This window comes from Vidua chalybeata, chromosome 1 (genome assembly GCF_026979565.1).
Source record: "Vidua chalybeata isolate OUT-0048 chromosome 1, bVidCha1 merged haplotype, whole genome shotgun sequence".
NCBI lineage: Eukaryota > Metazoa > Chordata > Aves > Passeriformes > Viduidae > Vidua > Vidua chalybeata.
Window position 1 is genome coordinate 141,240,721 of NC_071530.1, and position 21,884 is coordinate 141,262,604.

Sequence of the window (21,884 nt, forward strand, 5' to 3'; positions counted from 1 at the left end):
CGCTTTCCTCGAGAAGAAAGATTTGGCTTGTGGGGAACACTTAACTGTTCACAGGTGGACACAGAAGATGAAGATTTACACAGTTGGGAAGCTTTTTTAAAATCTTCCGAGCTACAGGATCCTGTAGAGCCTAGTGACGGGAAGACATTTGCTCAAAACAGAAGTTTTGATCTCAGGAATGTTTCTAGTTCCTCAACTCCACACTGTCAGTTTTCAAAATAGTGCTCTTAGGGGATGCACTCAACAAGCTGCCTGCCCCAAGTCACATTGAAATTGGCAAGAGCAGCCAAGGAGGAGATCAAGTTAAGGACATTATGACATTGGAAATGTAATAAATGAACTAAAGTGCATTAAAATGTAAATTTTCTTTTCTTTTCTTTTTCTTTCTCTTGAGCTTGTCTTTGCTGTGTAATCCATACACTGAGTGGAGAAGAAGATGATCACATGCAGTTCTTATTTTAAAATCATAGTATTTATCCTGGTGCCTTAAATGCAAGATTATCAATGATCAAAATTGTTCTGTGATTAAAATAGAGCAGACAACCCACCACTAAAACGAGATGAATTTTTTATTAATACCCACCAAACAATACAGAGAAAAAAAAAAAACTACATAGCACACCAATGTTTGAACGAAACACAGTAGAAGGACACAAAAAGAGAACCCTACTGACAGAGGTAAGAAACCAAACACAAAGAAAGAAGGATTGCACAGTTTGGTGTTCAGTATCGCCACACATTGTGTATGCAAGGTGACAGAACAGAAGAGTGAAGGGTCATGCCACATATTTAATGATTTATATACAATTTTATTTTCATATAGTTAAAATTTGTCTTATTTATTTTAAATAACTATCAAATTAAGAGATAAATTTTCTCTGCTGGTTTGAAGAGAAATACTTCTTCAAAACAGGGTACTGCTTTGCTTTTACTTCAATATATTTATCACCAACAATATATTCACTTTTATGTAATAAACAGATACGATTCTTCCCAGGTAACTAGAAAACTATTTACACCTGAATTCAACTACAAGCCATCTGATGAACTTTGTATTAAATTGCTTTTAATCTGATGAATTTTGTATTAAAATGCTTTTCTCCAGTATTAAGATTGTCATATTACAAGCATGATTAAACTTTACCTTAGAAAGTTACAGTAGTAAATCTTGCTTTGTTTCAAGTTAGGCTTTCTTTTAAAGAGAGGTACTGAAATTATCTCTTCAGATCTGCTGAGTTCAAAAGGCAATCACAGCAGTATGTCACAATATACATATCTAGAAGGGAAATATCAAAGTCATTAATTGACTTTATTTGAGCTTTCTTAATAAATTTTAAGACATATTTTATAAATATATATGTAGACCTAGTATTTATTGAACAATACAAAGAAAGAACAGCATGCAATAAAAAGAAAACATTACAGAGTGTGTCAAGTATGCTGAAATCAAGTATCATGGATAACTGAAGGCTGTAATTTCTTTCTTCATTGCCTAAGAAGAAAAAAAAAAGACAAATTAAGAGTCAGTGTGAACACAAATTTAAGAACCCTGTTTACTACTTTATCAAAAGAAGCAAGAATCTGTGCACACAATTGTTAGTAATGATTTTGCCAATACATGTGCTACCACCATCACTGTTGTTCTGTACTCACTGGCTCCAATATATCCTTATGCACCCAAAATAGAGAGTAAGCTAGGAAAACTGCAGGGATCTGTATCCGGGGAGTATGGATCAATAGTGCCTTCAGCAATTAGAGAGGAGACAGTTCCCAAAGAACCACAGCTAAAAGCTGAATTGTTCTTTTCTCCACTCTGAATAAAGACTTGTTAAAGTCTCTGTCTTCATACAGTAGAACTTACTCCTGGACTGACTTGTGCAATCCCTCTGGATAATATTCTTTGGTCAAAGGTCAAAGAAGCAGAAAACAAATCAAGTTCTTTCACAAAAGCTCGCAAGCACAGGAGAACAAAAATGCTAAATCATGTAATTGTGATATATAGGAGAAGGATGCATTTTTCAGAAATGGCATCCCTGAATCCAAGTAATCCTCGCTGATGCACAATCAGAGCAAGAGCATTTGACTCTCTATCAGATGTGGAAGAAGAGATCAAGATGACCAGGACCCAAGAGAAGAGGTTTCCTGACTTTTTTTAAGGAAGACTGAGATGCATAAAAATTTTTAATCTATTCTTACACATGACCACCTGGAAGACAAATGGATTCAAGGACTTTGAAGCTGAAGACTGAATATCCAACCTATCTAAATAAACTCAGCACTGGGAATGTCAGACTGGGACCATGGGTTCCTGTGGAGGATTTCTGCCAAGTTCTGACAACTTGGAAATCCTCTCTTACAAGGAGAGATTGCAGAATTTGACTCGTTAGCATTAAACCTTCATAGGCAGGAAGCTCCCATATCTGAAATTAAAGATGCTTGAGCCATTCTAGCTAAGAAGGAAGTCTGGTGAGACTAAAGTCTCTTATTCTTGTTATGCCTCATACTTAGTTTCTTTTCAGGAATGGAATGACTGATATACGAGTGTTACCATGTGTGACTGCCCGCAAGAGGAAGAACGAGGAAGTGACAGACTGAGAAAAGCACCCTCCTTTCACAGCCCCCCCCAGTACTGAAAAGGTACTGGAGCAGGAGTGGTGACAGACTGATGTTAACTGCCTTGAGAGGGCTCTGAGGGGGCCCATCATCTTCAAGCCTTTTCCTGCTGAAACTGCCAACAGCTAAGCCAAATGCAACAATAGTTTGCAATATGGAGAAATGTCTTCCAGACTGTAATGAACAAATCTTGTAACACAGGCAACTAAGCAGCAATGAGTAATACTAAATAACCATGATATTCACGGGGCACAAATACAAATGCATAATACACTCACCTGTAATAATGACAAAGTGCTACAAGACAAAAAAAATTACCTTCACTAATTCGTTTTTGTCACCATCTTCCCGATGTTGGTAAATGCACTGGCTAAGGACAGCATATAGTTTTTCCATGCGAAATATACTGACGTTCTCAGTTACCACGGCAATAGAATGCAGCACTTGCTGAAGAAAAAAAATGGAAACCAGAGTTCAGAATAGCACAAGATAAGCTGCAAACAGAAAAGGTAGGACAGGTGTATGGCCAACTTCACATGTGAAACTTTTTAATAGCTGCCACTCTTGTACGTGTTCATCGAGTTCTAGGCCTATTATCAAGCAAATAAAAAAACCCAAAACCCCAAACAAAAAAAAACAGCTCAAACAAAACCAAGCAGCTACCATTTGGAGGGTCACCCAACTTATTGTCTGCAAGTGAATTCCAAAGAGGTTCTCCAACACAAGTAGCAAATTCCAGTGGCACCCCTGTTAAGGAATCAAGTTTTCTAAAAGATGCATTTCATGACTGTAGCTCTGTCCTCACAGCTGAGACCTCTGTAAGAGCTCTATGGTACCATCTCTCCAGTGGGCAGTACCTTCAGAGCACATGCTGCTGGCACCCTGACTCTAGAGAAATCCCTGTGGATTCCCTACACAGACAGACATGAATATCATTGTCCTCGCAAGGGGAAGTGGAGGGGCAGGCACTGATCCATCTCTGCTCTTTGGTGACCACTGACAGGATCCAAGGGAACAGCATGAAGCTGTGTCAGGGGGAATTTAGGCTGGATATAAGGAAGTTCTGCACCCAGAGGGTGGTCAAACAGTAGAATAGGCTCCTCAGGAAAGTGGCTATACCACGAAGCTTGACAGAGCTCAAGAAACATTTAGACAATGCTCTCAAGCACATGGCAGGATTGTTGGGGGTGCCCTGCAGGGCCAGGAGTTGGACTCTATCCTTCTAGGTCCCTTCCAACTTAGGATATTCTATCATTCTATGAACACAACCCCATGAGATTTGCTTGCTTAGGAAGCCTGTCTTGAAAAGTTAGTATCTCTCTTCTCACTTCAATGCTTATCGTGGCAGGTAAACAGCAGCCCCTATGGTTTGACCCATCTCCAGGACCTCAATCTGACAATTTCCTGATTCTCCTCACTGCAACATCACCTGGAAAAGGCCAGGTCCATCTACCCTCTCCAATTCATGCAAAGGAACTTCTCTGACCTCCTGCAGCTAGGTACATTTTTGATCCTTTCATGAACCGTATTGTAGGATAACTTCTCTCCTACAGGGGACTGGAAAAACCTTGTAACACTGTACCTATATGAATGCAAAATTCTATCACTGGATTTCGAAAGCATTTGAGAAGAGCAGATATTAGTATTTTATTCAGAATGACCTTTAAGTCAACCTGCTAACTTCAAGTTAAAAGTCATCTCTGCTAAAAATCAATATATTCTTCCAGTTCCTAATAAATGAAAACATGCAAACAAGCCAAAACAACCCCCCCCAGTCCATCATAAAAACTGACAAGACACTAATAACCAACAGCACTACCAGTTTGTCAGTGGGCTATTTTAAAATCTAACAATCCCATTTACATTAAAAATAGGAGATAATCCAGTCTCCTAAAATTTAGTTCACCAAAAGCAAGAACAGAAGTCTACGCCAGCTGTGGAAACAACAGTCATAGTTGTTGAATTATTTCACCAGCTATATATCCCTCCCATACTTTGTTTGAATTAGCATTGGTTAATAACTGACTTAATTTACGACTCTGTATATAACAAGAAAATGTCCTACTTTGGTATTAACAAAATTAAAATTTAAACTTACTTTGAGCTCACAGTAATCCACAAACACTCTCTGTGTGCCAATTTTCATTGCCTTCCCAACACATCCCAGCTGTTTCTCTTCCACCTGAGAAGATCTTGCACGAGTCATACGGTGTACCCACAAATCTGGAATGACACAAATTTCTTAAATCAGGATTTCTCTTTCCCTGAAACACAGTATGAGTGAAGTACTGTGTACTTGGAGAAGAGAACCTCTCTGCAACAACAGAGATAACTGTTAACATTTTTCACTGATAAATGCTTGACGCTTTTACCTCCTTTCTGGCAAAAATCTCTTCTCCATGAAAACCAGAGACTTAAACACAAAAAAAACCCCAACACTAGAAAAAAAGGCAGGGGAAAACCAGGGAAAAAAAATCCTGTTGCCATTACAGCACTGCACTGTAAAACTCCAAAGTAATTTAGGTTAGAAAACACATCTTACGCTGCAAACACTAGGACTTAACTCTTCTATTCTACACATGACCCTGGGCACACACTGCTTTTAGTACAGCTTTTTAACTTATGCTTCTTACTGCTGGAAAGATTCTCATACAATAAAAGAAAGCCAATGATTGTTTTTCAGTTAGATACCATTTGAAAACAAACTGCAGAATCAGAAACTCAGCAGCTACAGAAATACATTAATTTGGCTGGCTTAACTCAGCACTAATGTGCAAGAAACACTGTGCACTGATTTGAGAGACAACCAAGAACAGAAATCAGGAAGGCTAAAGCCTGGCAGGTAGTGTAACCCTCCTCAGGAAGAATAAGGGGGTGAATGACCTCTTTGATCTCTCACTTACCATCTGAACACCCATCCTCAGAAGTTCCAGCTTTTTGACAATCTGGCATCTCACTCTGCTCTCTTAAGTCCAAATGTTCTCTCTTTTTTCCAGAAGGAGATTTACTCACAAGGAGAACTCTCTCTCTTTCATTTTCTGTCCCATTTTTCTGTCGTTCTTGAAGTACATTTTCATGTTCTTCAATAGGAATATCCTGAGAGGATGGAAATTCAGTGCAATCTGTGTTAGACTCTTCATTGCTCTCCACTTCATTTTGGTTTTCAGGAATTTTATTCTCTTTATTGAACTGAATATTCCTCTTCTTTGCTGTGATACTTGAAGACTCTCTATTCCTTTTGCGTTTTCTTTTTGACTTATCTACGAAGAGATACAAGCAAAAGTAATCCAAAACATTACCAAAACAAGAAGCATGCTCATCTTACTTGTCTGACAAGGAAAATAACCAAATGAGCTTAAATACCACTGCCCATCTCCCCAGACATGTGTCTAGAGAAAAAGGTGGAATTTAATGGAGTCAGTTAGCTACTAAATTTTGAAAGATCCAGCTACAGAATTTAATTCACAAAACCAACAGCTTCAAGAGGTTATGAAAAAAGAAGTCTTACTTTAGACAGGAAGTCTTACTGCAAATCAAGATTATTAGGTGACTTAGTAAGTCATCTAATATATGTGAACAGAAACATATTTGCAGATAAACCCTCAGAATCTGTAAACTTCACAAAAGTTAGACACATGTTGGGAAGAGCTGAAGAGGCACTTTTAAGGGAGTATTTGCTGGATAAAAAAATCCTCCATAGAGATTTACACCTCATAGGTTTTCTGATTCAGTTAACCTTGTTCAATATAAACTTCCCTCCCAGAAACCCCCACCATTCTTTGTACTCATGGAGTACCACACAAGGCCTGTGGGTCAAATCAGTGGCAAAATTCCCAGACATGCCAGCAAGACCAGGAAATGTCACATCATGTCATGTGTTTTAAGCCCCCCCCCCTTTTTTTTTTCCATGTCCTTTTCATGGTAAAACAGAAGAAAATAATGATCTTTCCTCTACATGTCTATGAGTATTGCTCCCCTTTTTTTAACCCTTTTCCCTTCAACTGGAAATCACAGGAATACAGTTTAATGTTTGAGGGCAGGGAAGGGGAACACCGTTGCTAAAAACTAAGTAAGCATTCAGAAACTGCCATGTACAACTTCTTTGACTTTAAGAGGTAGCAATGTAGGAGCCATTAAATATCACCAAGGGCAGTGTCTTACCATGTCAACCAGCCATTGTACTTGGACTTTACAACCATACTGAATGAATGACCTCTGGATTTATCCCATGTTTTGCAGCATATTAAAAAATTTAATGCCTCTGGCGTGAAGAACCAGGCATCACAGGAACCTGTTAGGTCCCAAGAGCAGAAGCTTCAGCACCGTCTCCAGGAAAGTCTGAGTAAAACACAACTTGCCTTTAGAGCAGGGGGTACTGACATCCACAGGCCGTGCTAGCATCTTCAGTTTTTCATTACACTTTGGGTCTGTTTTCTTACACCCAGGAACAGAGTCCTCCTTTGGCATTACACAGAAGTAAGAGGAAGCACAGTCTGAACCTTGCAATAAAGAAGAGATAGCAAAGAATGGTGTCTTGCATGGCTGGTTACAAATACTGAGATAAATCTTTAAATCCTCAGTGCCAAAAAACATACCTCTTTGTTGACGAGATTCTTTGATTTCTTGGCAGCGTTGTTCAAACTCTTCATCCATTTCCTCCCGCACTATGGAATAGGCAGTATCTCTCAAAGCACAGGCTCTGTGCCTAAGGAGTCGATCTGAAATTTTACAGTCAGAATTGAGTACTTTCTACCAGCTAATGAACCCCTTTATTTTGTTTACTTAGAAAGTTTTTTCTCTTGTCATATGTAGGTTCTGAAAGGCTCCCTCAGTCAATCTTTTCAGCATGCCAACTGATAAGTTAATTTCTAAAGCAAAAGCAATAGCTTCCAATCAACACATCTATCACAATTTCATGCCCAAATAAGATTATTTGATATTGCAACATTCACAACCTGGCCAGAAAAGCTCTCTGGGGATCTTTTAAATGATCTAATCCCACATCTAGTGTACACAAATGACATTTATCAACTTGTACATTTAAAATTTTTACAAATTAGCGATAAAACCACATCCTCACCTCCAGGATCTTTAGCTGGGTTGTACTCTAAAGCATTGCTACAGATTAGATCAATGTCTTTTAGAAAGTCTCTTGCAGTTGGGTACTGGTGCATGTCAATCTTGGACAAAACTGTAGAGAGGTCCATGGGTTGTTTAACAACAGCATTGTAATCAGGTACCTACAAATGATATATACATGCTCAGAGATTTAACATAGCAGCCACCAAAAATAATTATTTTCATAAAGTCAAATAAAGGACTTCTTAAAAATCCCAATATGATGCATCCAAAGATGCAGAAATTCCCCAATTAGCTTCTGGAAAACAGAAAAGCTATTTCAGCTGGCTTTGAAGAGAAGGCTAGAAGAAAGGAAAACAAAGAAGCAGGGAGGTAAGAAGAATGTGTGGGGCAGAGAAGGGAACCAGCATCCAGAGCAGGACTTGTTTCACTTCCTTTCAGAAAATAACAGCAAAAAAAACATTTCTCAGTAAAGTCACCTGAGATTCTCTTTGTTTTTGGCAGCAAAAAAAAAAGCTGCAGGTATTTCACCTTTGAAGCACCTGTCCTAGGCACCTAGAATGAGACAGCTGGACCCAGAGGTGCCAATTTCTTTATTCAGACAATAGAAGGACTAGTTCAGATGAGGACATCTATGTTTATAGTTTAGATTATTCATATATAGACATTACAAGGAAAGGAAGTAAGCCAGTGGACATGTGGGGAAGAAGGACCTTGTGGAAATGCAAAGCTATCTCAAATTTCCAGCTGACTTGGAAGTATGTGCCCCAGCCTACACTTATTTAATGAATTAAATGAGAAGCATATGAGAGGAAGAAAAAAAAAAAAAAATCACACAGCCTTTATGGTTAATCTTATACCAAGGAAAGCCCCCTGAAAACAGAATCTGAAAATCTGACAAATTGCCGCTTCTACTCCTGTTCTTGCAGAAACTATTGACAGACAATTAAAGAGCTTTATGCTTTATTAAAACAGCCCTGGAAGTACTGTTTATAATTACAGAGAAAAAGAGAGCTCTCCTTTTTAGTGCTGTAATACACCTACATATCCAAGCCTTTTCATGTGTTGGCATTTGATATAATTGGCACTTGGACGAGATGATCCTTGTTGGATGACCCTTCTAATGGAAATAATCTCAAGTTTTAAAGAGATTTTAGAAGGAACACAGGGACTTCAGTGAACACTCAAATAACAGACATTTGAGTGACCCAAAGAGTCAAAAAAAGTAAAAGCAAAACAAAAATTCACTTCTCATAACCTGGAGATTCATAATACTATGATCCTAAAGACAAAGATAAACCTTCCTAGAAGGAACACACAAACACTGAGGAACACGCACACAGAGAAATTGTGAATACGCACAGGTATACTGGTATTGCAGATCAACACTGATTTACCTCCTCTGGGTCAACAGGCTTTGTGAATGCCCTGAAACGTCTGTCAATGACAAGTCTGTGAGTCACGTCCCTTAAGTAAATCCTCAGTTCACGCAGCGTATCCTCTTCCTGCTCCTCTAGTTTTTTTATTTCTTCCTCTGTCAGTTGTCGAGGCTTAGGTGGTGGTGCTACAGGCAGAACTTCCAGTGGCTGCCGAGCTTAAGTTAATTGCAAATTTTAATTAATTCATGGTACTCAAATGCAAGCATATGAAAAGTAATTGACAGAAAATAACTCCAAAGGAAACGCTGTATTGTATTAGCTGTTAACTTAGTGCTAGCGAAGTTTTATAGTTTGAATATCCTCACCTGAGTTGTTTTTTGATGCAGGAGGTTCAGCAGCTTGCTTCATAACTAAGTCCTCAAAAAAACTTCTTCTTTCAGCACAGGTAGGCCACTGGATTTTGAAAACTTCTTCACAATCATTATTAAATAAAGCTTTTATCTAAAGCATGAGGAGAAAAGATACTTCAGATATAAGGCCACACACATTTTTTGCATCTATTCCAAAAGGCTGAGTACCTTTCTAAACTAAACTGAATACTCATCTGAGTAAGATAAGCTGTGTAAAGTCATCTTCTTAGCTTTAAAAGGCTAAATTTTCATAGCATGGCAAATTAGAACACCTGCTCTGAGGAATAATACCATCTAGAGTTTAGGCTCCATGAAAAAAAGATGTGATAAACCACTGAATTGACAGTCACCACTTCCATGGTTGGTTATTTTGTGTTTACTTGCCTTTCTGTTCTTTAGCTCGAATCTTTGTGGCAGCTATAGAGGGAATGGGCAAGGTTCAACATACAAGTGCCAGCTTTTTGTTAAGGTGGCTTTTAAAATTCTGGTTTTAATTAATTTAAATGAAGTGTCTAAAGTTGCATATTTCCAGGTTCTACTCTGTTTTTCCATCTCTATTACCAAAGGGTGTGGAAGTAATTTCATTCCTTATTTTAGAAAGCATTTATTAACAGCACAAAACCTTTTGCTACCAAGACAAAATAATCAGAGCATCATATTCACATTTTGAACACCTTCCTTTAACACTCTCTGATGTTGCTTTTGAAATTCCAGTGCAGCTTGAGGGGAGGGGGGAGGCAATTTTACCACCACAAACGTCTAGAAAGCTCAGCAGGTAGTCTTACTGAATTTTGTTAAGGAATACAACTAAAAATTGATTTCCAAGTTCCTTAAACAGAAGTTGGACTTTATCTTTCCAGTAAATCAAGTTTTCACCTACCAGATGTAGACAGAAAAGGAAATAATAATAAAATTATTTAAATTTGAAATTACATTCCATCAATAAGTGTGACTACTGTACTTTTTCAGTAAAAATATCTTTCACTTTTCAGTAAAACAATCTTTTTCCTATCTCAAGCACTGTATGTTCTTCCCTAAGCACACACCTCACCATCTTGCAGTCACCAAAATGATTGCCTGGAGCAAATTTGTACATCTGTCTAATACGCATCAGTGTGTGAGAAGGGTGAAAGAGTTGGGTTGAAGACAATCTTTTTACTCAGAAAACACTCTAGACAAATGCTTTCACAGCATTGTTTTTTGTCTAAGCAAATTTTAAGAGGCTTTGGGTGCCTAAATAGTAACAGTATGAATTCACTTTAGAGTGGCACAGCATTCCCATGCTTCAAGGAGTTATAAACTAACAAACAAAAAAGAGTAAAAAAAGTATTGATAAATACCTCTTCTGGGAGATCTCCATGTTCTACATCAGTTGTTGCAAGGAGCAGAACCGGAGCAAATGTTGGAATGTTCTGCAGTAGTGTTGTAAAAACAGCTTTCACTGTAGGTCCAACAGTCTCCCACCACAAAGGGATTTGTGGGACATAAATGATACTTGGTGCTGTTCTTTGAGCTTCTCGCATCAACTGGCAAAATGAAAGCTCAGATAAGAAAGCTACATCCTGTACAACAGGATACTAAATAACTACACATCAGTCAAATTGTCTTATGAAATAGGAGTATGTGAAGCTAAAACATCAAGACAAATCAATAAATTAACTACTCCTTAACAATAAGGTAAAATTTTCACTTTGATTCAAACACAGACATGGCTACACAGACAAAAACAGACTTGAATCTCTGCCCAATTTCAAAACTTCTTACGTGTAAGAACTCCTAAAGAGCCTCAGCACTCCCCCAATCTGATGGTGTGCCCAAAAAAACAAGACTTGCTCTTCAGCAAGATGTATTAGCCTGGGGAAATTGCTACAGAACTGCAACTACACCAATTTCAGTTCAGAGCATGCACATACCTAACACAGACTCAGGAGCACAGACTCAACAAACAAACACCTATGTGAGAAGCCTGCTTGCAACGCATCATTTCAAGCACATTTTATAAGAGGTGACCATTCTTTTGTCTGCCTGAAGAGCTAAATCACAACTTCTTACTACCAAAGGATCCATCAGACCAGATGATATGTTTTGGAAGAGCACAAGCCACTGCTTACAGATGGCACCTCAATCACAGGAGACAAAATGAATCTACTGCCAGAGGGAAGTGACAAATTTCTCCATGTGCCCTCTCAGACTAACAATATTCAGAGAGTTCCTGTCAAAAGGTGGGGAAACACACATGGTATATCAAGGCAGTCACTATACACGGTAGTTACTCATCCACAGATGCAACCATCACATAACAAAAGGAAAATTGCTCCTATGTGACAAACGAGCCATGGAATGTGTTGTCTTGACCCCTACAGCTCTCCAATGCTGCTACTGAATTCCATGAATGTAAAAATATTTTAATACAGAAATGCCAAACAAAAATTGCCTAAAACTAAAAAAGAAGGAAAACAGCACTAATCTGGTTATATTTAATTTTCCTAGTGATAGAAAGCACACCAGTGTAACAATCTAAGTGTTATATGAATTTTTAACTCCTTTAACTGCATGTACTGCAGTGCTGCAAGCTGTATATGTAAAAGAACCCTTTCCCCCCAAACCTTGACTGTCCAATGAATATAATAAAAAATAGGGCTTCAGAAAGTGCATGATGCCATCAGGCTGATTCAGAGCCATCTACTGAGAGCACAGAGGCTTAAGAAGCAATGAAAACTTCCTGGATCCAACACAGACCAGCAGGACTTTTTGCCACATAGAGTGCTTTATGAGCAGCACCTCCCATCTTCCTGAGCTGCTAGCAACACCCTCACTGCTTCCTTTCAAAATGAAAACATGACTATCCATACCATCCTTATACAGTATCATTCCATCTAGAAAAAAAGTGGATTTCCAGACAGAAGTAAACATAAAAGTCTGTTCCAACCAGGCCTCCTCCCCTAACAATGAATTTTGCTTATTTCACAAATTGACATACAGTTTATATTCAGTTTGTAAGTCAAACCAGATTAATGAGAAAAAATATACCTGTGCACATGTTTCTTCTGGGGATGTGATGCTAACAAACAAAGCAGGCAGGTCTAGTGTATAAACAGGAAACTTCTCTAGGGCATGAATTACTGCAGGTGCCAGATGAAAAGCCTGCCCACACCCTGGATCTTCAACTAATAAGAACCGTGGCCTGAAAGATGTTGGCTGGCAACGAGGGTTTCTACAACAGTAAGAAAACAAGTTTAAAAACAACTGATTAATAGGCACGCAGATGTTGACTTTTTTCTATATGCTTTTTTTTGTAAAAGCACTCCATGTTCCACCAAATAATAAGCTAGTCTGATTAGGAAGACTATCAAAGCCTATTTTCTCAAAAACTGGTACTATGCCTCCACTAAGAAATCCTGCCAGGCCCCAGCATGTCTGCCATTCCTTTTGCTGGGTTAAGTAAGAGCTCTTAAATCCTTCAGGGAAGCTGTCCAGCCAAATACACACACAAAACTGGTCAGTGACCTGACATGGGGCAGAACAACAACTCTTTCTTTTCTAAGCACAAACCAATCTGGGTCTCTTCACTCCATGTACACTACCATTTTCAATGGGTCCTGACTTTAGGAAGCTGAGATCTCTACACCTGCCAAGTTTAGCTAAAATTTGGCTGTAGTGCCTGGAGATAGTGGTAAGGAAGAAGCATACCAACATTTCTAGGAAAAAAATTAATGCGGGCACTGAAACACATTAGCTGTATCTGAAGAAGAACACAATTGGATTGGTTAAATTACTTCTATGGTTTCCTCTTTGAATTGTCTATTAATTTCCTAATCATCTTGTTTTATGAGCATGAAACACACTTGTGAAGAGGTTTGTGGGTTTTTCTACCTCAAGACTGTTGTACCTTTACTTACTGAAGTCAAAGATCTTACAGACCAAGCTCAGCAGGTTACATTTTCCGGACAGCACAGCAACAGAAAGGGAGAATAGCCAACCCAACAGTGACAACAATAATCTGCTGCTTCAGCTGTTGATTTATACAACTTCCACAATAAAACATCAAAAGATTAACAAACTCTGTAGGTTAAAGGTACAAAATGCAGACATTGTTTTTCACAGTGTTTTAACAAGCCATTTCTCAATTTTATTTCTTATTTAACAATCTTGGTTCTTTTAAGCTAAAAGGGCAGACAGCACATTTCTTGGGTCTTGAACCTTTGGATTAAATCAACATGTTCTAATAATCTGTGGACCACTTTGACTTAGGCAAATAGGGCTGGGCCAGTCAGTTTGATGGGCCAGGGCAGTTTATTCAGTTAGAGCATTAGTACCCAGTTGGATCTTCACACTTCTTGCAAATATTGACCAACCCCTACACACCCATCACTCATTCATCCAGCACCCCTCACAACAAAACAGTTTACAGACCCAGCCATCTTAAAAATGTAAACATAAAGGGGACAAATGAGACCTGTTTAAAGTGAGGAATTCTGCCTTTTCACGATCAGGTATTTTATGAGTTGGATTCTCTTCAAAGATTGATGGTGATTCCTCTTCACTGTCAATCACATCATTTCCTAAAACAGGATTTAAAGATGAGAGCTTTGTTGACTTTCCTGAATAGTTCAAATCTCACTTGTGCATTAATTCACCTTTGAAATAAGTGCAGGAAACCACTCTCTTGTATTTTGTTTGAGGGCATACACTAAATGCTATTTTCTGAAGGGTTCATTCTACCACAGATGTAAGGAGAGTGCACAGTTTCTACAAAGTTGTCCCATGTCCCACAATTTGCATCAGGTTTCTCTGTTGACAAAAACCTGGGAGTTTTTTTTTTTTTCCTTGGAATAAGTTTGATTAGGAACAACTTCTGTACTTCCTAGACACCTTAAAAACCCAATGAGGCCACTGCTTTTTGAAACAGGTTCTCCAACCAGATGTGAGGAAATTAAGTGAATGTAATGACCACAGACTTCTATTTGTCCACAACTAAATTAGTCAGAGTATAAAGACCCACACAACTTCTAAATAAGGTTTCTTGAAGATCACAAAAGGAGGAGATAATGGGAGGTGGACAACAGAGAGAGGGTGCAATTATCCATCTCCCAGCCCCAATGCTTTCATTGTGCTGGGGGGTCTCTACCTCTGTTTGTGCTTTCATCAGCACAAACAATCCCAGCTCTATCAGGAGTGGTACTGGGAAAACACTCTCCAGAGATTAGCATAGTAACTAACTATTCACATTAATCAAGGGAGAGTGTATAAATATTGATTTGTTCTCACCAACCAACAAACTAAACCTGATTAAGGCTGATGCAGTGAGGAGCATGACCTCACCTATGCTATGGGAGCCAAGCCCTAAAGTACAACTAAAACACTGCATATTGCAAGTCACTCACAGCTACCATCCAGCACTCTGCACATCCAGGTTATAAAACTGAACTGTCATTATGGCCAAGAGGTTTATGTGTGTTATTGCACGTATCAGAAGCTTTTGCTTTGGCAGAATTTTAAATGAATGGATGTTGCTGTTATACCTTGCTGTTGGTCCTTCTTCAGTGCAAGCTCTGCATGAGGAAATACTCTCTGTAAGGCTTGTAAAATTCTTTCCAATGTGTTTTCTAACAGTGGTTTTAAAATAGGTGATAGTGCTCTCCCAGGTGAAGCCACAGCCCTTTGTGAAGCTGGAACAGTCTTCTGCATGGCCATGACAAAATCCTTTGCTGTTATTTTAATCGAAGCAATGTCTAACTGCAGTTTCTCACTCCTTTCATATATCTGAGGATAGCGGCGACGCAAAGCACAGAGTGCAGCTTCAGCACATAAGGCTTTAATATCAGCACCACAGTATCCTAATAAACAAAACAAGAATCAAATGTCAGGATCAGGCAACACCGAAGAATGTTACATCAGGATCAGGCAACACCGAAGTCAAGGCCAAGAATTCTAAAGTGCAACAATGAAAGACTCTTCACGCAGCCAAAAATTAACAGGGTAAGAGATAATTTAAAGAATTACTGCACTGCAGAGAAGATTTGACATGTGCCTCATAGCCTGATATCTTGTACTAAGGAAGCAGCCCCCTAGTCAAAACTTTACTTCTGGGAAAGATGGCCTAAACCCATTCAGTGGTCTGAGAAAAAAAAGGAAACTGAAAGCAGCATCTGTCTTAGTTTGCTCCCAAGACATGCCAGATGCTTCACTGCCTCACTCTACAGCAAGGCACAAGAGCTCAAGTACTGCCTGGAACAAGCTCTGGTTCCCAGAACTCAGCCATAGAGCAACCTACAGTGTTTTCAAACTCACCAACACATTTCTCAGCCAACTCTTCAAGAAACTTGTCCAATGGCTTCAGGGTCCAGTCTCGTGTGTGAATTTTGAAAATCTCTTTTCTCGCCTGAAAACAATACACTTGTATTTTAGTTTCCTCTAAATTTTCTCTTAAAACAACCACAACACAAAACCCCCCAAACCCTAACACAAATAATTTTCTCATCTGCTAAACTCTGAAGTATTTTAAGAGTCAGTTAATATGCTCTGTTTTTTCAAGCAGGAAATTTCCTAGTTCTAAATTTGTTACATTAAAATCTTGTTTGGGGCTGCAATAAAGTAAAAGGCATTTACATCTTCCATTAAAAATTGAGTTTTCATAAGTGTGAGATCCAGAAGAAAACACTGTAGTAAAAAAATCCAAACTTAACTGCAAACAGAATTTTACAGAAAATTCTCTCAAATTCAGCAAAATTTCATGGTGTCAGTCTCATTAGTTCATCAAATTTGCTCTTCTGACAGCTTATGCAAGGAAACAGTCCTAGCACTCAATTCCCAGTTGCTACTGTTACTATAAACTAGAACAATAATTATGACTCAAATTACTGTCACTCATCCAGACAATGTCAAATGTTGCTTATCCCCATCTCTGATCCTAGCAGGATTTTCATTGAACTGTTTTGTGGCACATGGACTAATTATGGCAGATTTCTAAAATTCTTCCACAGTGGGTGTGTATTAGATCTGTTTCATGGCACATGTAAAAACTGGAGAGAAGTGTTTGTGTTAAATGCACTGTTTTGTGCACTTTTACCAGCATTCAATTCAGTACTTTCCAGAAAGTGCTAAGAAAAAGAACTACCAGTGACAGCCAGAAGGAAAACACAAGAACTGCATTCCAGTTTTGCTTGCTACCCCCACCCACAATATTTTTTCATTGCCTATTGTCATTGAACTAGAAGCTTCCCTAGCCCTGCACCTGTGCAGTGACTTCACATTTTTGTCCAAGTCCCTATTACTGACTACCAGTAAGAACATCAGTTCCTAACATACTTAATTGGTTCCAGCACCAGCCTGGATCAAAGCTTTTGTTACTAAAAAAGAATTCTTGTCTGCACACCATTTCTTTCAATTTCACAATGCTACAGCATTTCTTAACTAATTCATAAAGTAATTTTTAAACATTTTGGCGAGTAGCGGCACCCCATTTTCTTCACTGGTTGCAGAGAAACCAAAACTAATAATTAGAGGACTAAACTACCTATTACAATAATCTTAATGATATATATCCAGTGCAAGGTCTGCCCTCCACAGTACAACACAGTCTCTCCAGTGAGCCCTCTTTTGTCCAAGCAGTACAATACTGAGGAGACTTTCACTGTTCCACGATCCTGCTGTGTTGCAGGCGTTTGTTACAAAGATGGACTCTGCCACATTAAGCACTGAGGTTGAGTTGAAGTTCTGACCTCTTTGTTTGGCAAGCTGAAGAGAAACTCTCGATCAAAGCGTCCCGGTCTTCGTAAAGCAGGATCTATAGAATCCAGCCTGTTGGTGGCTCCAATTACCACAACCTCTCCTCTGCTGTCTAAGCCATCCATAAGTGCCAGAAGTGTTGATACAACAGAGCTAAGAGAAGAATACAGTTTTTACTCAGCAGTTAATTTTCTTCAATTCCACATAATCACCAGTGCTCACTCAGAAAGGACAAACTCTTATTGATAAAATGCTGACTAGAAAAAGACAAATCATTTTAAGGCATAACAAAATAGATAAGGTAACACAGACCTCGTGGTGGTAGCAAGTTTAGTGAATTGTTTTTAATTACTATTTAAAGATTATCTGAAATTAAGTAGTACTGAATTACTAGTTTTCAGGATAAATTAATGTGTCACATCAAGTTAAATAGGTTGTGGTCTTCTTTTCAGAAAGATCAAGCAGCTTCTGTGTTGATAGAAAACATGCCCTACCTATGAACTTGGTCTTGTTTACTGGACCGTACAGGAGCAAGACCATCAATCTCATCAAAGAAAATAATTGAAGGTCGCATCTGGTAGGCCTACAGTGAAAACACAGGAATATTGACATCAGTAAAAGAGCGCTGTTTGGAGGAGAAATGCACAAACAACACTGTGGTTGCAAAGTCACTGGAAGTAGCTTTTTCAGACCAGCATCAGAGATTTCTACTCACTGATCGAAAGCAGTGAAGTGTCATGAGTAACAGAAGGCAGGAACACAGGTCAACCCACTGAGATGGGTGACAGGAAACAAATCAAACCACTGTTTTTTACAGTTATTTGCCAACCACCAAGAACAGAGCTGGGATTTAACTGTCTGACAGGTTCTGGAAGTAACCTTTGTTACCAATTTCAAAATGCTATCAGCCTGCATTTATTTCCCTCTGATCAAAAAGCACCACTTCATGAAACCTTTTTTGCAGCTGTTTAGACTTTTCTTTCCTGAGGCAAGGAGTTGGGGGTGTGTGTTGCTTTGCAAGGTTCTTTTGACTGCTTTACTAACTTTTCCTAATTAATCTCAAGACTTCCAGCCTCTAAAAGTGTTACTGAAAAATGAAACCCTGACAATCCCACTTCAATGGAAGGAGAAAAAAAAAAAAAAAGAATTATTCTTGACCACAGAAAGTTAGTTACAACTCAGACAGAACATAATGCATTATTTCAACCTACCTGATCAAATAACAAACGAAGCTGTCGTTCCGATTCCCCGACCCATTTACTCAGGCAGTCAGCACCTTTTCTCATAAAAAAGGCTACTCTCCTGTCACCTTGGCTACATTCATTAGCAAGTGCACGAGCAACCAATGTCTTTCCAGTCCCTGGTGGGCCATAGAAGAGACAACCTCTGCAATTAAAAAAAAATTCACATAAGAAAAATATCACAGAAAAGTACCTGTGACCACCTTCATCCCTGAAGCACACAACTGTTCTCTCTTAAAGCTCTCCTCATTGTTTGTTATACTTTTAAAGTTACTAAAAACAAAGACTCTGAAGTCCTATTTCAATACAACATGACTGAGTGTTGATGGCCTAGAATATATAAATCTAACAATTAAATCTCTAATAATTTCATTTCATAACACAGAACCCATTCAGCTGTGTAAAAAGTGGACAGATGCATTTTTAGCCCAAGCACAGCAAGGTTCTAGTTAAAAGTCCAATCAATTGGAAAGCTGATACTGGAACTCTTGAAAAAAGAGTTGGTGGGACAGACAACTGGACGTCCACAAAACAAAACTGCAGCTGACTACCACTTACAGGCTGATCAAGTCCACTTGCATGTAGAACTCAAAACCACTCCGCCTCCCCGTTTTTGAAGGCAAGACACTTTTAAGGCATAGTCTCACCACACTGCAAATCTTTGAACCTACATATATATGCTGGATTCTATCCTTTTTTAAAACATTACTTTTTCTACTGCTAAAAGAACCCAAAAGCATCAACACTTAAAATTCTGAAGCATGGAAACATAACAGTATTTCAGTTGAATATTTTCCTGAAAATAAGTGAATTAGAATTTAGAGTTTTAAATTGCAACTCTTACCTTGGAGGTTGAATTTTGAACCTCTCAAAGACTTCTGGATAAAGCAATGGAAAAACAACCATCTCTTTTAAAGCAGAAATGTGGTCAGCAAGACCACCAACACCATCAAATCTTACCTAAAGATGAAGACAACAGAACACATTTCAGATGTTAAAGCTGCAAGCTGGAAAAAGTTCCATCAGAAATCAGATGTCAACACAAACGAAACATTCATGCCAATTTTTAAACTGCTTGAAACAAAACTGTAAGCCAAGGCAGTTATAGATAGCACATTACTGTACAAAAGCTTTCATAATTACTGAAAATGTCTCACTAACACAATGAAGTAAAAACACTTACTGAACAATCTATTTGCACTGGATCAACGTCTGCCAGACTTGCTCCGATTTTCATGCGATCTTTGTTAACTCCCTTTAAGTCACTTTTCCGAAAGTTGACAGGAAGAGACCTGATTTGAATTGAGAAGAAAAAGAAAGGTGCTTTCTAACTTACAATGTGGATTTTTGATTTCCTAATAATAGTGTAAACTTCCTGAATTGTTAAATATTCATCCCAGATGTTTTATGCTTTATGTCCGTGAATAAAGAAAGGAAAATGGTCACTCCAGAAATTAAACGGAGTTAATTATTTTAACAACTCTTAGCACTTTATAAATATACATGCCAGTCAACAGATCATATGTAGAAATACAAGCTTAAAACAAGATATTCCTTATTTGCAGACCTTGCACTGACAATGATTCGTGTGAGGAAGAAAACTGCCCCTCCTGACCCCCAAACACACTGATACTTTTCAAATACTTTTAACCTCTATATTCAAAAAGTTACAGCCCAAGATGATACTTATTTCAGCTGGTTTTAACATTATAAAGGCTGCCTATCACTGCCAGTCCTTCCCAAGGCCCCTCGAACCTGTGTGCTAATAGACTATTCTGAAAGAAATCTGAGACATCAGGCTGAAAACATATCTGTTAGACTGTTACTAAAACAGTTTTTCTAGAGCATTTGTTAAGAAACACAATACCCATCATTCCCTCTATTTATAATATCCTCTGTTATAGTGGCTTTCACTCTAAATCAGCTACTGTAAAGCACAGGAGCAGCAGAATTTTACAATAAGAAATTTCATCAGTGTTGCTAGCCCCCTTCCCACCTAGAAATCAAATTGCTTATTAAAATCAATTCTAAAAATCCAGCTGTAGAGAGTCCAGTTACAGTTATATCAACAGATACGATTCCCAGAATTTTGAAACTGAACAAGATGAAGATGGTAACGCTTCACAGTTAGGAAGATATAAAGTCCTCCCAAGTAGTCTCTTTCCTCCCCTGTTCTCCAATTGCATTAACCTTCTTAAATTTCTGTTCTTCCTCTGCCTCTCAAAATCCTCTTCATCATCAGATGATGAAGAGGAATCACTGCTGGGGACTGTGTGTCTCCGTCTGCAAACATTCAAACAAACAATTAAAAAAATTAAAATAAACAGTAAGTAATATCAAAATTGAAGTGAACACTATCTCAGTTTACTTTGAGATCTACTAAATTTCCAGATTATTGTACTCCTTATGAATCTCATTTCAAACTACATTATGTGATTTTCCTAATGACAGCAAAATTTCATTTTTATTAGGAAGGTAAAATGGTTAACCCATGTGCAAAGAAATTTCTTAACCAAGTTACTCTTTTTGTCCACAAGCTCTCACCCACAAATCAAGTTTCACTTAGCAGCATTATGTATCTACTCCGTGAAACACCAACCTCCTAATTTCAAAATCTGATTTCAAAACTGTCCTTCCATAGCTGCATTCAACACTTGCAGGATGCTAAACTTATTTGTCATTACTATTGCAATTTGTAAATTAGAATTTCATTTAACATTTTTCTTGCTTTAAAGTATAGTTTCATACAGAAACTGGAACTGATTCCAAAGAGAAACCAGATTCAGTACCTGAGTGATTAAAAAAAAAATTCATTAAAACTTCCATACTCTAAATAAATTGTTTTTAGTTTTAAGAAAATAATTTGCATTCCTCAATAACAGTCTGAGATTTTCAGAGGGAGATCTTGGCTTCAATTCCAGAACAAATTAATTCAGTTACACAATCTCAGCCATAACCCTCATCATCACCACAAAAACGGCATTTTCTAATAAAATCTAATGGCCAGTGAAACAGATGGGCTTTCCCCCAATAATTGCTTTCTTTATACTCTCAGACTACCACAGCAATAACCATACTGTTAATATCTAATTACCAAGAGTCCAAAAACCCTTGAAAGCAGTATTCAGTCATGTGACTGACAGCATTACTGAGAAAGAATTATCACTAACCCAACTCATACCTGTTAGTTCCCTTGCATGAATCTCTCTGTCTGACAGGTGAAGACCTGTCTGAAAAATACATCTTACGTTGTCTTGGTTCTGTTGAAAGTAAAATTGGAACAATGTTACAAACAAGTTTAAGAGAAAGCAGGATTCTAAAAGAGGTGGAGAATGGGATGTGTGTCATCCATCTCTAAGTCCTGGGGAAGTTTCAAGGATGGGGAGAAAGGTTGTTTTTTAAAATCAGTGCACAATAAAAGCAAAAACATACAC

The 21,884-nt window shown here is 38.2% G+C and overlaps 1 protein-coding gene across 1 annotated transcript in view; it reads right to left on the minus strand.

The window, feature by feature from the left end:
- Positions 1-551: 551 nt before the first annotated feature.
- ATAD2 (ATPase family AAA domain containing 2) overlaps positions 552-21,884 on the minus strand; it is a 30,159-nt gene continuing 8,826 nt past the window's right edge. Inside the window, exons 8-28 of the mRNA XM_053943686.1 lie at positions 21,632-21,710; positions 20,641-20,733; positions 19,634-19,742; positions 19,295-19,410; positions 18,421-18,595; positions 17,704-17,792; positions 17,203-17,362; positions 15,773-15,863; positions 15,004-15,318; positions 13,938-14,043; positions 12,512-12,695; positions 10,822-11,007; positions 9,437-9,572; positions 9,090-9,286; positions 7,694-7,853; positions 7,209-7,331; positions 6,972-7,112; positions 5,517-5,873; positions 4,712-4,836; positions 2,932-3,060; positions 552-1,492 (exon numbers count right to left, since the gene is read on the minus strand). Coding sequence (XP_053799661.1) covers positions 1,454-1,492; positions 2,932-3,060; positions 4,712-4,836; positions 5,517-5,873; positions 6,972-7,112; positions 7,209-7,331; positions 7,694-7,853; positions 9,090-9,286; positions 9,437-9,572; positions 10,822-11,007; positions 12,512-12,695; positions 13,938-14,043; positions 15,004-15,318; positions 15,773-15,863; positions 17,203-17,362; positions 17,704-17,792; positions 18,421-18,595; positions 19,295-19,410; positions 19,634-19,742; positions 20,641-20,733; positions 21,632-21,710 — 3,110 coding nt within the window. The 3' untranslated portion in view covers positions 552-1,453. The remainder of the gene's footprint in view (positions 1,493-2,931; positions 3,061-4,711; positions 4,837-5,516; positions 5,874-6,971; positions 7,113-7,208; positions 7,332-7,693; positions 7,854-9,089; positions 9,287-9,436; positions 9,573-10,821; positions 11,008-12,511; positions 12,696-13,937; positions 14,044-15,003; positions 15,319-15,772; positions 15,864-17,202; positions 17,363-17,703; positions 17,793-18,420; positions 18,596-19,294; positions 19,411-19,633; positions 19,743-20,640; positions 20,734-21,631; positions 21,711-21,884) is intronic.